A 17,790-nucleotide genomic window follows, 5' to 3' on the forward strand; every position below is an offset into this window, starting at 1 on the left:
TTATTGAATGGCAGTTGATGTTTGAGGGACTGAATGGCCTACTTCTATTTCTTATGTTCTTATGTTTATATAGAGCAACTTTCCAGTGTTAGATGCCAACCAGAAAAGAAAGATGTAGATATGTAAAAGATATAAATCATATGGAACATGTATTTGTTTGAATCATGTCCTCAAAACTATAAGCTAATGTTAAGGTGCTTTATTTTCCAAAAATATGAAACGTATTTACAAAATTGCTAACGTAATAATTGTGAAAGTTAAGCAGATTACATGACTGCAAAATGACCTCAGTCTGACCTGATGACAGTTCCTCTTGGCAAAACTATCCAATTAACTTACAGCAGCCAAATCATTTTACATTGCCATCATACAGAATGAATTTGTGAAACATTATCATGTTATCTCTGAGTTGCAATGAACTTTAGTATCAGAATGGTTTGTAACCATTACCTTCATACTTCCTGCACCCGGTTCTGTGCTATTTCCTTCTTAAATCAACCAAGTCTTTCCAAGTCCTTACATTACTGCTTCACTTATTAGGACTTGCCAGAACCTGTGATGAAAACAGATATTTTAGGCCTTTATTAAAGGATTAAAATTTGTCTACAATCTTTTAAGATTTGGCTGAGCTGGTTATCAACTGGAGTTACTGGATTACGTTTGCATTTGAAGCAACAGGAAAACAGCTACAACAGTATACTCCCAATTGATGTTCTACAAAATAATCTTCAAAGTAATGCAACCTCTTTAATACAGTACAGTAGATAACACTTATTTCAATTAATAACAGTTGTTGGCTTCTTTTTAATACAGATTACAGATATAGAAGTGGATGAAAATGGGACACTTGATTTAAGCATGAATAAGAATAGAAACCGGGACAAAGTTGCCACTGTCATTTCTGCAGTAACCACCCCAGAGTCTCCCCCCTCATACCTAAACAGTATCTTGATAACTCCTCAGTACTACCAAGCATTGTGTGAACAAGAAGGATGGGATGCACCTGTCAACTACACTAAAGCACAGATACACAAGGAAGAAGAGAAAGAGGTAAAGCATAAGGATTTCCTTTTGATCATTGATGGAAGACATGCCTGAATGTGAGTTACAGTTGTCTTTTCATTGTTGTTGCAACTAAATTTGAACTGTCGACAGAACTATGTTTGGAAAAGCAAATGATTTTTGGGGTGATTCCTTGTTCTGTCAATTCCAGTGGTGCTGGTAAGGCCCCAGCTCCAGAAATTACACTTTTGGTCCATTATTTTTCATCTATTCATTTTCCCAATTTCACTGAGACCGGTCGTCTCCAATTAAAGTATTGGACTGCAGAATTCCCCTTTTTAAAAAACATGTGCACTTGCGTAACAGGTTAATTGTAGTGTGTGGGATCAGAAGTTACAACATAGATAATGGTGAGGTTAATGGCACTAACTGTTCTTCATGAAAAACACAGAGGACAACTTTAAAAAAGTGCAGATATGCAGATAAATGCAAAAATTCAGAAGCTGCTGCTAAGATGCACTACTCCTTCATATCCTGTGGAAAAATAGCATTTCACAATCTGGTTCACCATTCAAAGGATTGGGTTCCTATACTTAAGTCATAGACAGCGACGAAATTCAGCACAGAAAGTTTGGGCCAGATCACTTCTGCCTAAGTATCCTTTTCAATAGCATGACAACCAATCTTTCTGGCACTGGAAACTAACTCCTACAAGCATAGAGTCCCATTCATTCTACTTTTAATTGCTACTAAAGATTGTTGATTTTTTTAAACTTTCTGCCGCTTTTTCTGTTTCTCATAAACAAATCTTTTTCTTTCGCTGTCCTTGTTTTGTTTTCTGTACTTAATTTAGTATTGAGTTAAATTTACATTTCCAGTTCAGTCATTATTTTTAAACCTGATTGGTTGAGGAGATGCATCTACAGATACATTTTCTCTGTGGAGGGTGCCATATTGGACTGGATTCCTCGATCACCTTTTATTCATCCTGATGCCAGCAAAAATTTACAGTTCTGTTCACTGGAGAATCCCAGCCACAGGCGAGGTTGAATGTTTTCAGTATCTGTTTCAAAGTCTTTTTTTTATTCTTTCATAACCTGTAGGTGTCACTGTCAAGGCCAGCAATTGTTGCCAGTCCTTAAATGGTCTTGAACTGAACGGCTTGCAAGGCCATTGCAGAGGGCATTTAAGAGTTAGCAGCATTGCTGTGGCCAGACAAATAGGTAATGAAAATATCCTTTCTTGAAGGACATGAGAGCACCATTGCAACAATCAATAATGTTGCAATGGTCACCCCTATTGAGATTAGTTTTATATTTCAGATTTAATGATTGAATTTGAATTCCACCAGTTGTCATGGTGGGATTTTGAACCCTTGTTCCAGAACATTAGCCTGCATGTCTTGATTAAGTAAAGGCAAAGTCACGATAGTTTCTGGTGGCCAAAGGCTGCTCTGCCATTTGAGTGTGAAAGCTAAATGGTGATGATTTAACCTGAGGATCATCACACCTCAGGCAAGGGGCAATGTTGAAAAGGTGGGGCTTTCATGAGGAACCTCAGCCGGAATGAGAATTGAACCTGCCTTCCAGTCAACTGAGCTAACAGATTCCCCTCTTTACAAATGATAATGACACCCCACACCAGCATTTCCCCCTAACTTGCAGATCTGCAGCAACTTGCTATGCAAAAGCTCATGGAAATTAGATACGTCAAGATAAGTCTATTGGACAGCAAGTGCTGTTCATTTGCTGGTCACGATACATTTGAACCAATATGTTTCATGACAGTTGCAAGGTCAACACTGCTATCAGATATCAATGTATAGAATTTGATATGGTGTTCTGTTTACTTGGCAGGAACTCTGACCTAATTATCAAGCAGGGTTCTGTGTTTTATGCTAATGCTTACTTTTTAATAACATTCAATAAGAGGGTAATTTTTCTCTTATTTTTCATGTGGCATTGTGAAATTACAAAATTGTATCAAGTTTGGAGTGATAAATTGGGCTGGATTGATCTCTAATGATAACCAGGCCTGACGAGACATCAAACTGAGACCCCAGTCTGCCCTCAGTCTGATGCAGTCATCACTCTTGATCGCTGACCCATTTTGGCTCCTGGTTGAGCAGAGCCTCAATTGTAAAATTCTCACCCTTGTTTATGAGTTCCCCTGAGTCCTCATTCCTCTGTGTACTTCTGTAATCCTCCATGTCTTAAGGCATTTGCACTCCTTCAATTCCGACCTTTTGCACAAATGTACTTGTGCTGGCATGGGCAGTTGCAGTCACAGCTGTCTAGAATTTCCATTTTAAATATTGCCTTCTCTAACTCTTTCTCCTTTAAGACACTCCTTAAATCAAATTGTTTGATCAAATTTTTGATGACCTGCTCTCATATCTCCTTATGTTGCTTGGTGTCAAATGTTGTTTGACAGCACTTATATAAAACATTTTAATTTCAGGGACATTAATGGTACTGTATATTTGCAAGTTGTTTTGTTCCTACTATTAAATGTATCAAGGAATACTTTCAAAAGCTTTTTTTCAAGTTTCTTTTAAAAATTTACTTTTTGATTTTTGAAAGATAATTTAGTCATTTGCACTGGCTCAGGTTTTCACGTTCAGTGATAAATTAATGAGGCTGAGCAGAAACTCATGGAATGAAAGCACTTTTCAAGAAGTGCAGTTTGGGGTAATGATTTGCACCCGAATTGTTGATTGTGTCCAAACCAGAAACTCTACTATATCTCTTTACTTGATTTGGTATGATCACAGAAAGAAGATATTGGCCCAGAGGAAAGTATGGAAGAGAGGAGATACCCTGGTGAGGTCACTATTCCAAGTTCTCAGCCCAAACTTCTGAGCAAAGACTCAAAGAAAGAGCTCATAACGTAAGTTACAGCTCACCATTCATGACTTAGCTGAAATCTACAACAACTAGCATTCATCATTTAGTAAATATATGAACTTTGCAGGTTACAATACTTGATGAGGCAATTTGTCTTTATCCGGTAGTTTAAAGCAGATAAAAATTGAAATAACAGCCAGTTTTCTTTACTTCCATTGAATTCAAATGTAAATTTGGGATTTTCCAATTTGCTTTCACCAAATTTGCTGTGCTGTACATCTACCTCATTGAATGATTTGACAAAGCAAGAGAAATAGGGAGGAAATGAAAGATTTCAAATTTTCCATCTAAAAAATAGATAAGTCCAACCAATTTATTTGATAGTAAACTCACAAGCTTTCGGGGTTTGCCCTTCGTCAGGTGAATGGAGAGTTCTGGCCTCAGACAGAGCATATAGCAGCACAGTTTACAGATTACTGATTAGAATGCAAGTTGTAAAGACTCGCATTCTATTCAGTAATCTGTAAACTGTCTGTGCTGTTATATTCTCTGTCTGAGGCCAGAACTCTCCATTCACCTGACAAAGGGCAAACCGCAAGAACTTGTGAGTTTACTATCAAATAAATTGGTTGGACTTTAACCTGGTGTTGTCAGACTTCTTACTGTGTTTACCCCAGTCCAACGCCGGCATCTCCACATCATATCTGATACGCTGCAGGAAAGGATGTTCCAAGGCATGGTACAATGGGGAGACCATGCAGATGCTATAACAACAGATGAATGAAAACCCTCGACAATCACCAGGCAGGAGTGTTCGCTTCCTGTCAGGGAACACTTCAGCAGTCACAGGCACTCAGCCTCTGATCTTTGGGTAAGCTCACGACACACAACAATTCAGAATTGCTGAGCAGAGACTGATAGCCAAGTTCCACACACATGAGGACAGCCTTAACTGGGATCTTGGGTTCATGTCACACTACCTGTAACCCCTATGATTTGCCTGGGCCTGCAAAATCTCACTAACTGTCCTGGCTGGAGACAATACACATCACTTTAACATGTGCTTAACACTCTCTCCACTCACATTGTCTGTACCTTTAAGATTTGATTACCTGTAAAGACTCGCATTCCAATCATTATCTTGTAAATTGTGTCTATATGTGCTCTGTTTGTGAACAAAACTCCAATCATCTGAAGAAGGAGTGACACTCTGAAAGCTCGTGCTACCAAGTAAACCTGTTGAATTTCAACCTGGTGTTGTGAGACTTCTTACTGTGCTTTTGAAGAAAAGCAGGCGAGATCTCTCGATGTGCTGACCAATATTAATCCCCCTATTAAAATCATCACTAGATGACCAGATTATCCGAGCATTATCTTATTGTTGTTTGTGAGGCCTTGCTAAGTGGAAATTGTCTGTTTTATTTCCCTATGGGGCAGGCTCGAAGGGCTAGATGGCCTACTCCTGCTTCTATTTCTTATGTTCTATTTCTTACGTTCTTACAACAGGGATTCCATTTCAAAAGTACTTACTTGGCAGTAAATCACTTTACAACATCCTGAGGTTATGAAAGGAATTATACAATTGCAAATCTTTTTTGTTTATTCATTTACTTCAAACTGGTTGTCTTCTAATTCCTAAAGTGCTGTTAATTATTGTGAAGATGTTGCTAGAAACTGTTGCCAGAATTTCCTACTGCCTGTATACATCGAAACCTTCGTAGCGTGCATACGAACATACAAATTAGGAGCAGGCGTTCGGCCACTCGAGTCTGCTCCATTATTTGATCAGTCTATGGCTGATCTTATAGTGGCTTCAATTTCAGTTTCTTTTTCACTCCTGATAACCTTTGACATCTCCTAATTTATAGATCTTTCCCCTTTTTCCAGAGTGTAAAGTAACAACTCAGGAATAGCAAGTACTGTGTGTAATAACTGGTTACAAAAGCTTTCCTGCAGAATCTTAGCAAAATATCAGTTACTCAAAATTTGGAATTGCCATCACAACGCAAGAAGGGGTCAAATTACAAGTCAAGAGATAACCCTTGAGTCGCGAAATGAGTCATAACCACTTCCTGCTATGTACAGAGGCATGGGTATTCTTAACTTAAAAATGATCTACTTTGAAAGCCTGGAGCTGTTGTTATTGTTGTTAGAAGTGTTATTTTGACCATCTTTTTTCTTATGCTCTTCCCTAGTTGCCCAACCCCAGGATGTGATGGTAGTGGCCATGTGACTGGTAATTACGCATCACACCGCAGGTATGTGGAAGTAGTTTTTCTCACTCCTGAACACCTATACGAAGCACTAATTTAATGAATTATAAACACTGATATCTGAGCAGGGGTCTTATTGCAATGTGTAGGTACATTATTATGGTCTTTCCTGGTGTTTTCATTGTGTACAAGCTGGAAGGGCTTATTTTTGAGCTGCAGTTTATTCTTCTATGTGGGAGAGTTAGGCATTCAAAACAGAAAGATTTCTTTCTACACAAAGGGTGCAATTGCATACTTACTTTACGTAATTACAAAATAGTTTCCATCTTGTCTCCACGGACAGGACACGACTTAGGGATTCCCACTCCCATTCCCTAATTTTTACTAGTATGGGAGAATGTTACAGGTTTGTATTCATCACTTGACTGGCTGCATTACAGGGGTAGGCACGGTTCCATTGCAGGGATAGTCACCTCTTAGCTCCCCACAGTTTTTGTGGAGTGAATCCACTTCTGAAAAACATATAGAAGAATAAGCTGCAGCTCAAAAAATAAGTACTTCCAGCAAGCCCACAACGAAAATGTCAGGAAAGACCATAACAATGTACTTGCATAATGAGACTCAACTGAGAGCCCAGACTTCCATCAGTTTATGGACGAAAAGGGATTGGTTTAGGTTAGTGGGTCATTGTTTTTTAACTGGTCAGCGCAACATCGTGGGCCGAAGGGCCTGTTCTGTGCTGTAGTGTTCTATGTTCTATGTTTATTGAAATAGGTGCACGCAAGGGAAAACATTGCTTGATTGATAAGATTGTTCTTAGATCCACTTTACCAATGGCTCAATGTTTCTTTACACAAGGTAAAAAGATGCCAATTGCTTCTAGTTTCTGTGATTGATCCTTTGAAGTTCTGGCTGATTAGTATTTTTATAGCATTCCACTAACAGCATAGAGCCATAGAGATTTACAGCATGGAAACAGGTCCTTCGGCCCAATTTGTCCATGCTGCGCCTTTTTTTAACCCCTAAGCTAGTCCCAATTATCCGCGTTTGGCCCGAATCCCTCTATACCCATTTTACCCTGTAACTGTCCGAATGCTTTTTAAAAGAGAAGATTGTACCCACCTCTACAACTAGCTGGCAACTCTGGCACTACCCTCTGTGTGAAAAAAATTGTCCCTCTGGATCTTTTTGTATCTCTCCCCTCTCATCTTAAACCTATGTCCTCTAATTTTAGACTCCCCTGCCTTTGGGAAAAGATATTGACTATCTAACTGATCTATGCCCCTCATTATTTTACAAGATCACACCTAAGCCTCCTACACTCCAGGGAAAAATGCCCCAGTCTATCCAGCCTCTTCTTATAACTCACACCATTAAGTCCCTAGCAAAATTGTTTCTGCACTCTTTCTAGTTTAATAATATCCTTTCTATAATAAGATGACAAGAACTGTAGACAGTATTCCAAGTGTGGACTTACCAATGCCTAGTACAACTTCAACAAGATCTCCCAACTCCTATATTCAGTGTTCTGACCAATGAAACCAAGCATGCCAAATGCCTTCTTCACCACTCTGTCCACCTGTGACTCCACTTTCAAGGAGCTATGAACCTGTACCCCTAGATCTCTTTGTTCTGTAACTCTCCCCAACACCCTATCATTAACTGAATAAGTCCTGTCCTGGTTTGATTGACCAAAATGCATCACCTCACATTTATATAAATTAAACTCCAGCTGTGATTTGTCAGCCCACTGGCCCAATTGATTAAGATTCCATTGCAATCCTAGATAACCTTCTTTACTATCCATATGACATCGATCTTGATGTCACTTGCAAGCTTACTAATCATGCCCACTAAGCTCTCATCCAAATCATTAATACAAATGACAAAAAACATTGGACCCAGCACCAATTTCTGAGACATACCACTGTTCGTAGGCCTCCAATTTGAAAAACGATCCTCTACAACTACCTTCTATCTTCTGTCATCGAGCCAATTTTGTATCCATTTAGCTACCTCATCCTGGACCCCGTGAGATTTAACATTATGCAACAACCTACCATATGGTATCTTGCCAAACACCTTGCTAAAGTCTATGTAGACAACATCAACTGCACTGCTCTCATCTATCTTCTTGGTTACCCTGTCAAAAAATTCAATCAAATCTGTGAGACATGATTTTTCACTCACAAAGCCAGGCTGATTGTCCTTAATCAGTCCTTGCATCTTTAAATGCCTGTCGATCCTATCTCTCAAAATACTTTCTAACAACTTACCCACTACAGATGTGAGGCTCACCGACCTATTTCCCTTTTTCCTGCAGCCCTTCTTAAACAAAGGTACAACATTTGCCATCCCCCTATCTTCAGGCACCTCACATGTGACTATCGATGATTCAAATATCTCTGCTAGGGGACCCATAATTTCCTCCCTAGCCTCCCACGTGTCCTGGGATACATTTCATCAGGTCCCAGGGATTTATCTACTTTGATGTGCTTTAAGATTTCCAGCATATCCTTTTCTGCTATATGTACATTCCACAAGACATCGCTATTTATTTCCCCAAGTTCCCTAACATCTATGCTTTTCTCAACAGTGAATGCTGATGAGAAATATTCATTTAGGATCTCATCCATATCTTGTGGATCCACAATAGATGAGTTTGTAAGAAGCCCTGCTTGCTCCCTAGTTGCTCTCTTGCCCTTTATGTATTTGCAGAAACTCTTTGGATTCTTCTTTGCCTTATCTGCCAAACAAACTTGTGTCCCCTTTTTGCCCTTCTGATTTCTCCCTTAACTCTATTCCTACATCCTGTATACTCTTTAAGGAACTCGTTTGATCCCAGCTGCCCCTGCATGTCATGTGCCTCCTTCTTCTTCTTGACCAGGGCCTCAATATCCCCAGTCATTCAGGGATCCCTACTTCTACCAGCCTTTCCCTTCAATCTAAGAGGCATGTGCTTATCCTGAACGCTGGTTAACATGTTTTTGAAAGCCTCCCACTTACTAGACATTCCTTTGCCTTCCCACAAACTCCCCCAATTAACTGTTGAAAGTTCCTGCCTGATACCATCAAAATTGGCCTTGCTCCAACTTAGAATTTTTAACGTTTGGGCCTGACCTATCATTCTCCATAGCAATCTTAAAACTAATGGAATTATGGTCACTGGTCCCAAAATGATCCCTCACAAACACTTCTGTCATCTCCTCTTCCTTATTTCCCAAGAGGAGGTCAAGTTTTGCCCTCCCTTTAGTCAAGCCATCCACATACTGAATAAGAAAATCCTCCTGAATACACTCAACAAATTTCTCTCCATCCAAGCCTCTAATACTATGGCTGACCCAGTCAATGTTGGGAAAGTTAAAATCACCAACTATTACCATCTATTGTTCTTGGAGCTATCTGTAACCTCCCTACATATTCGCTCTTCAATTTCCTGCCGACTATTTGGGGGCCAATAGTACAACCCTATCAATGTATTTCTCCCTTCTTATTTCTCAGTTCAACCTATATAGACTCAATGTGCAAACCCTCAGATATATCCCTTCTCAGTACTGCCGTGATATTTTCCTTAATCAAAAGTGCAGTTCCCCTTCCTGTCCTACCTCCTGTTCTATCTTTCCTATAGCATTTTTTAAAGAAAGTTATGAATAGCAATTTAAAGCTTGTCCATACTTACCATTGTTACTGTGAGTTTCATTGGTTCTCTACTGAATGTATACTGGGCAAAATGATGTGGGATTGTTACTTCTGTTTTATTCATTCGTGAGACATGTGCATTGCTGGCTGGCCAGCATTTATTGCCCATCCCTACTTGCCAATGTTCAGAGGACAAAGAACAAAGAAAATTACAGCACAGGAACAGGCCTCTCGGCCCTCTAAGCCTGCACCGATCATGCCGCCTGACTTAACCAAAACCCCCTACCCTTCTGGGGACCATATCCCCTACTTCCATCCTATTCATGTATTTGTCAAGACACCCCTAAAAGTCACCACCATATCCGCTTCCACTGCTTCCCCTGGCAATGAGTTCCTGGCATCCACTACTCTTCATGTAAAAAATCTGCCTTGTACATCTTCTTTAAACCTTGCTCCTCGCACCTTAAATCTGTGCCCCCTAGTAATTGACTCTTCCACCCTGGGAAAAAGCTCTGTCCATGCCTCTCATAATCTTGTAGACTTGAGAGTCAACCACAATGCTGTGGCTCTAGATGTAGGCCAGACCAAGTAAGAACGGCAGATTTCCTTCCCTAAGGAACATAAGTGTATCAGATGAGTTTTTCCAATCAACAGTGATTTCATGGCCATTAGTAGATTCTTAATTCCAGTTTTTTTAAAACTGAATTCAAATTCCACCATTTGCTGCAGTGGGATTCGAACCTGGGTCCCCAGAACAGTAGCTCAGTTTTTGGATTAATAGTTCAGCGATAATGACTCTAGACCATCACCTGAACAATTGGCATGGAGCGTATGAGGGGACATAGGATAGATGGAGCAGCATGGGTTGGCATTGAAGATATGAGGGCAGATTGGGAAAAGTGTGGGGCATAGATAGGTATAGAGATTATTGAGGGTGGCTGGGGGGGCATGGTTTTGCATGGGTTGGCATGTATGGGCATGAGATGGTGTCATGAAGGGTGAGGGTTAGAGGGCATAATGCTGAACAAAACAACTGCTGGGAAGTTTCAGAGAACCAAGGTAGGCCTTTTAACCAGCCTACTTCATCACTCAACAACTCAGCTGGTTGCCTCTGAGCTGTTCCAGAGTCACGGGCCCAACTGCAACATATATTATCATTCCCCACAGCCCCCCCGATCTCTGCCACTCCACCCTGCATTAAAAATAAATTGGGCTTTTCAAGGCACATTTTCTCAAGGCAGATGTGTTAAGCAAAGACATTTCCTGACTCCCACTACATATCTGTAACATGAAAATTAAACACATAGTAATAGTGTAATTGCAGAATTGGGTTTTGATTTGACTGAAGTGCAGTAATGAGACATTAATTGGGAAAGTCATGGGTGCCCTTGCGGTCAAATGTACTTCCTGGATCATTTATGAATTTACTATAGAACTCTTCTTTTAAGTTTTGAAAAAGCAGCAACTCTGATATACATGATGGAAACCTTCAACTTTTACTGGCCTGGAATAAAGGTTTGCATATGCATGTAACACATGAGTACAAGATATGGTGATGATGGATATGGTGCAAGTTACAGTGATTTAACTCCAATCTTGCTAATAACACTTGGTGCTTTTACAGCTTCTGCTCTCAGACACAAGTGTGGATAACTGAAGCCTGGATCGCAAGTTATAAAAATGATTTGCAAAAAAAAATGCATAATTTCTCCATTATGTGTTCTGCCAGCAACTGTATCTTTTAGAAACAGAAAATTGGCCTGCAGTTTGTGGCTAAATTAAAAACCGCTCGCTTGTAAGCTGCGTATTTGTTTTCAAAATGTCTCAAGTGACTGTTGTGCTTATCTAACTGGACACACTGCAATAATATAGCATGTTAATGATTTTAAAGGAACTACATCTGAATCTTAAGTGATTTAAATTGAGTTTTCTCTTGGAGTTTCTCTGTTGAAAGAAAAGACACATATATATATTTTCCCAGTACATGGAAACCTTCTCAGACTGTTACCAAAAGTAATAAAAAAACTTAATATTTATGAGCATCATATTAAAAGTACACATAAAGTATAAAAAAACAGCCCAAGCTAAATTTCATTTGCGTTGTAAAAATGTGTGCTTCATTGTGCTGACGCAAGTTTGTATTAGTGCACAATTTTAGACAGACCATTGCGCAATTTTACAAACAGACTGAAATAAATGTCTGCTGGGTGAATTTATAGTATAAAATATACAATGTTGATGCTCATTTGGCATACTGATGTCTTCAATACTAACTGCAAAGAGTGTGTGGTATTGAAACACAAATCCAGCATCTACGTCATTCTATCATATTTGATGCTGCAGCGACGTCAGGTAGAGGCAATTAAGAGATACATTCTTTTAAACATTCATTTTTGCATTCTATTGGCCAGTCTTCTCGGTAATTGTGTTGTTTACAATAGATTGACAAATATCAATGACTGTTCCTGCAAAAAAAGTTGAAATCTGAGAAATTTAACTTGGCGCATTTCAAATTGAGAATTTTCTTTGTTATGTCATAGAGTGATAGAGTCATAGAGGTTTACAGCATGGAAACAGACCCTTTGGCCCAACTTGTCCATGCCACTCTTTTTTCTTTAAAACCCCTAAGCTAATCCCAATTGCCTGCATTTGGCCCATATCTCTCTATACCCGTCATACCCATGTAACTATCTTAAGACTTTTTAAAAGATAAAATTGTACCCGCCCCTACTACTACCTCTGGCAGCTTGTTCCAGACACTGTCCACCCTGTGTGTGAAAAAATTGCCCCTCTGGACACTTTTGTATCTCTTCTCTCTCACCTTAAACCTATGCCCTCTAGTTTTAAACTCCCCTGCCTTTGGGAAAATATATTGACTATCTACCTTGTCTATGCCCCTCATTATTTTTAGACCTTTATAAGGTCACCCCTTAGCTTCCTACGCTCTAGAGAAAAAAGTCCCAGTCCATTCAGCCTCTCCTTATAACTCAATCCATGAGGTCCCGGTAGCACCCTAGTAAATTGTTTCTGCACTCTTTCTAGTTTAATAATATCCTTTCTATAATAGGGTGACCAGAATTGCACATAGCATTCGAAGTGTGGCCTTACCAATGTCTTATACAACTTCAACAAAACCTCCAACTCTTGTATTCAATATTCTGACTGATGAAACCAAGCATGTTGAATGCCTTCTTCACCACTCTGTCCACCTGTGACTCCACTTTCAAGGAGCTATGAACATGTACCCCTAGATCTCTTTGTTTTGTAACTCTCCCCAGTGTGCTACCGTTAACAGAGTAAGTCCTGCCCTGGTTCAAACTACCAAAATGCATCACCTCGCATTTGTCTAAATTTAACTCCATTGCCATTCCTCAGCCCACTGGCCAATTGTGACATAAAATTCCATACTGTAAATTCAAAATTTCAACATCATATCCCCAGTCTTCAATATTTCAGTGTAAGATTCTACTAAAATTTAAACCAATATAAATTATGCAGTGGAGATAAATGACCCTGTGTAATCTCATAACACATTTTTGAAAGGTAGTTAGTGGTGGCAGGAGGATGATGTACATTAAGCTACTCACTCAGCAGTTCCTCATTAATTAGATTTGTTATATCATTCTGAAATGCCAGTCATGAAGTTAACTATAACCTGCAACCAATTAATCTGTTAACAAGTAAATAAAAATCCTTTGTAACAATTGAATTTTTAAATATTTACATGAACAATAGTCAGGAACATCCTGTTATCAGATTGGATCATCTAAATGTGAATGTGAGAATCTCTGCTGGCAGTTAAAGGCGTTAAGTTTCTCTATTTCTCATTTAGGAAATGTCAATATATTATCAGAAAGGTAATAGAAATTAAATATTTGTTTTCTTTTTTTCAGTGTGTCTGGTTGTCCTCTGGCTGACAAGAGCCTAAAGAGTCTTATGGCAGCCAGCTCCCAAGAACTGAAGTATGCTTTCAAAGTCTATTTTGTATAATTGTCCAATATCTTTCTATGGTTGTCAATGTCTGGCCTGAATGACTTATGGGAGGCCTGCTGACCCACAGTGAGATAGTAGGTGGAATTCTCCCTAACCCCTGCTGCTGTGTTTGATGGCGGGCATTGTGAGAGAAAATGCCAGAAGACCCAGATATCAGTTTACAATGGCTTGAATTTACAGTGGGAACTTCCTCTGTGTCCACTCTGATGGATCAGAAAACCCACCAAAGGATGGCCTGTACTTTATTTGCATCCTGCTAATGGGACACAGATGAAGGCCTGACCCAGCATGTCAGAATCTCCATGATATGTGGGAAAACGCACTGGTGTACAACTTGGCTTGCGGATGTCGGGGCTCATCTGAACAATGCTTAGAACTGTCTCCAGAGTTCAGAATGTAGGCCACTGGCAACCCAGGAGCCTGGAACATCTCAATGGTGGATAAGGGTTTACATCTGAGGTGGACCTTCTAGATTAGGTATCCTGGAGGGGGTCCATCTTCCAACTTCAGTAAGTCCTTGGAGATCCATCTTTATTCTCAGAAGGTCTGTCCACCGGGCTCAATGCGTTCATGGAGATCCTCTTCATTTTCTTTCTTCAATAGTGGGTCAATGATGTTGGGTGCCTTTTGGCATTTGGACATGGTGACAGATTAGGTGCTATTAGGTCACTGAATACCACATAAAACACACAGAAGCATTATTAATTAGGTCAGTGCTGGAAGATTTGACGTGTTTTCCCACCAGCCTCCACAGCGGGAAGTACTTCACATTCCCGCCCCTGCCACGGCACTTTATCTCAGATTGGGAGAATTCCGCCCAGTTGACGCACTAAAGATTGTATTCAAAGCTTTCAGTGACCAAGAGTGTTTTAAAAATAAGTCCTTCAGAATATCCTCTGTTCTGGACTTCTCTAAAGGCTTTTGCTGAGGTATTTGCTGAGTTAATTAATCTCAGCAAGGGATGCTATTATCGGCCAGTGTTGCTGAACTATGGAGGGAGGAGGTCAATCAGGGTTCGCATTCTTGGTTGCTCTCGAATTATGCTTGTTACATGTTGTATATGGAGGAAGGCTGTTATCAAATTCAGATTCAATAATCTTCATTCTCAAATTGTCTGCTAACAACCATAGTGGAGGATTTTAAATTTAGGGCTGAATTCTCCCATTTTGAGACTAAGTGCTATGGTGGGTGCAGGAACGTAGAGTGTTTCCCATTGCTGCGGCTGGTAGGAAAATATGCCAAATCTTCTGGCCCCAACCTCATTAATTAAGCACCCAGGTATTTCATGCCATATTCTCTGGCTGGGCAGAGCTGGATGGTGCATAGTCTGCCATCATATTCAAAAAAAGTGCCCGACATCACTGGCCCACTATTAAAGAAAGAAGATGAGCCTCCTGAAAATGAAGACAGATCCCCGGGAGCATACTGAGTCTGGAATATAGACATCCTGAGAATGAAGATAGGTCTCCAGGAACACTCTTAGGCTGGAAGATGGGCCCTCTCCAGGACACCTAATCTGGAAGGTCCACCAGCAGATGCTTCCCTCACCTACTGCTGTGGTGTTCCAGGGTTGAACTCGAACCCGAGCTCCTGAGGCAGCTCCCCAGTTATTGTTCAGGTGAATCCCAACGTCTGTGTGCCACATTGCTCCAAATATGTTTCATGCTGGCATGTTTTCCCACTGGCACCATGGAGTATCTGGCATGGGAAAGCAAGCCTTCAAATGAGGTTCATGCAGCTTCTGGAGTTTTCCAATCCACTATAGCAGGCATCAGCAGAAGATCCCACTGTAAATTGGCACTCATTGAAACCAACTTCTGGGAACCCCGTCATATTCTCCCACCACACCTGCCATCAAACACACTGATGGGAGCTTGGAGAATTCTTCCCTTAGTGTTATGCTCTCTTTAGGAAAACTGTAAAAAAAATCAGCTATTTTACAAATGGATATCTCTTGCACAACAAAGTATAGAAATGTGTTGCAATATGAATTGTCACATGGTGAAGCTGTCTACAATTTCTCACATCTGACATTCCTAATTTTAGGCATGATTTCTGGGGAGAAATGGGACAGAATGGAGATTAGCTACTTCACTAAAATAAAGGAGGGCAATAAGGATGAAGATTCACCTGTTGTCATTTTGCAGTAGCTTATGGTTAAATGTTACGGAGAGAAGAGGGATGAATTTATCAGCCCCATTTTCTCCTCTTACTACCCATCCACAGAAAGATGTTTTTGATTGCCCCCTTTATACGTGGTGGCATACCCTTTAGTTTGAAGTCATCCAATATGTTATCAATAACCCTACAGCAAACCTAAGATTAGGAAATATAAGAGGGTTGGCTTATTTTACACGTACACAAATTGCAAGAAGAGATTCACCAACTTCCACCTCTTTACTCACACAATTAAAAGGGCTAAGAGAAAGAATGGGGCACAGGAAAGACCATGGTAAAAATAAAAGTCACTGTATAGTCCAGAGTCCAGAATCAGAAGTCCAATGGTGTGTTCTACAGTCCAGTTGTGATAACCACAGGTAAGTTTGAATTTCCCAGGCAATTGTCGTGCTCCAGGAACCATCCACAAATGCAATCTAAATCCCAGACTTCAGATAGTTCCAAATCTGTTACTGTAATAGTTACTCAGGAAAGTTAAAAGAATTGAAACCACTTCTAATTTCTGGGTAACTATAGTGCTTGATCACCTTGCTCTCTCCCCAAACCTATGTAAACCCTCCACATCCCCAACTACATCCCCAACCCCCTGACCCCCCCTCCTCGCCACCCACCACCACCACAGGATCCTCTTCTGCCTTCCCCACCCCTGACAACACTTCCCATCCCAACTAACCCTGAAACTGCCCTTCACAGTACCTAACAACACATCAAAATTTCCGACTGCCTCCCCACCCCTGACTACACCTTTCAACCACAGCCCCACCACACAACTGCACTGACATAATCTCCATTATCCTGACTATCCCAACAGCACAGAACCCGTCACAATGACCATCTGCTCCCTCCACTGACCACATCCACCCCACTTACCAGCTGGCTTCCCTTTGACACCATGTGGACCAGCTCCCCCACTGATCTCCCTTCCCAATCAACTCCACTGACCTCCTGACCCCTCCCATCCTACCCTCTGCCTGCTTTCTCAAAGTCATTGCACCTTTAAAGCTACCTGCCTTATGGCAGCAAGCACCATAAAAACGTGGGTGCAGCTTCCTTGCCTCCAGCTCAGCTGTCCTGAACACAAGTCCTCGGGAAGCTGCTGCACGACACCTTTCTCACTCAGTCTGAGAAAGGAGCGGCCTTATTTTAAGGTAAGTAATCCGTCTCTGATTGCCTCTCCACTGAAATTATAGCCCAATGAGGGTAGAATTTTCCATTTCTTGAACAGCCTGCTGGCTGAGATGAGACAACCAATGTGCAGCTTGCCAGCAGTGCAGTCAACTTCTCCCATCAGATAATCCAGCACCCTGTGCAGAAAGAAATCTGGAGGCATGGCCCACGCTGGGAAGCTGGCAGGGCTGGGTGGCCGGAAAAACATGACAATGCTGGGAATTCTCAGATCAGGGCTCCATAGATAAAACAGGAGCGCCCCTCTCCTCCACCACCCCCCCCCCCCCCCCCCCCCCCCCCCCCACATGGACACAAGGAACCCTTCCCCCCAACATGCACAAGGCAATCCCCCCCAGTGCAGGAAACTCCCCCACACGTGCCAGGGAACCCCCACCCAACATGCACAAAGACACCTTCCCCACTGATAAAGAAAACCCTCCCACCAATAAGGGAGAATCCTTCCCAATAGAGCATTCCCCTTGGCACCTTGCATTATTTATTCAGTGCTCACAATGATACGCTATGTTCTTAATAATCTGTTGGAAATGCATTTATTGTTGAATGATAATCCAACAAGTGAAATCCAATTCACGTCAGTTTTAGTAAACAATATATTTATGTTCAAAATGTTTTTCTCTTCTTATGTTAGGTGCCCAACACCTGGTTGCGATGGCTCTGGTCATGTGACTGGAAATTATGCTTCACACAGAAGGTAATTATGATAATATACTGCGCAACAGAAAGATTGCAAG

General features: G+C 40.9%; 1 protein-coding gene across 1 annotated transcript in view; it reads left to right on the top strand.

The window, feature by feature from the left end:
* Positions 1-17,790, top strand: part of st18 (ST18 C2H2C-type zinc finger transcription factor) — a 138,610-nt gene that overhangs the window by 99,666 nt on the left and 21,154 nt on the right. The window contains exons 11-14 of the mRNA XM_080193538.1: positions 3,776-3,891; positions 6,044-6,106; positions 13,594-13,662; positions 17,688-17,750. Coding sequence (XP_080049664.1) covers positions 3,776-3,891; positions 6,044-6,106; positions 13,594-13,662; positions 17,688-17,750 — 311 coding nt within the window. The remainder of the gene's footprint in view (positions 1-3,775; positions 3,892-6,043; positions 6,107-13,593; positions 13,663-17,687; positions 17,751-17,790) is intronic.

Source organism: Carcharhinus amblyrhynchos, chromosome 8 (assembly GCF_965287045.1).
Source record: "Carcharhinus amblyrhynchos chromosome 8, sCarAmb.v2.hapA, whole genome shotgun sequence".
Taxonomy (NCBI): domain Eukaryota; kingdom Metazoa; phylum Chordata; class Chondrichthyes; order Carcharhiniformes; family Carcharhinidae; genus Carcharhinus; species Carcharhinus amblyrhynchos.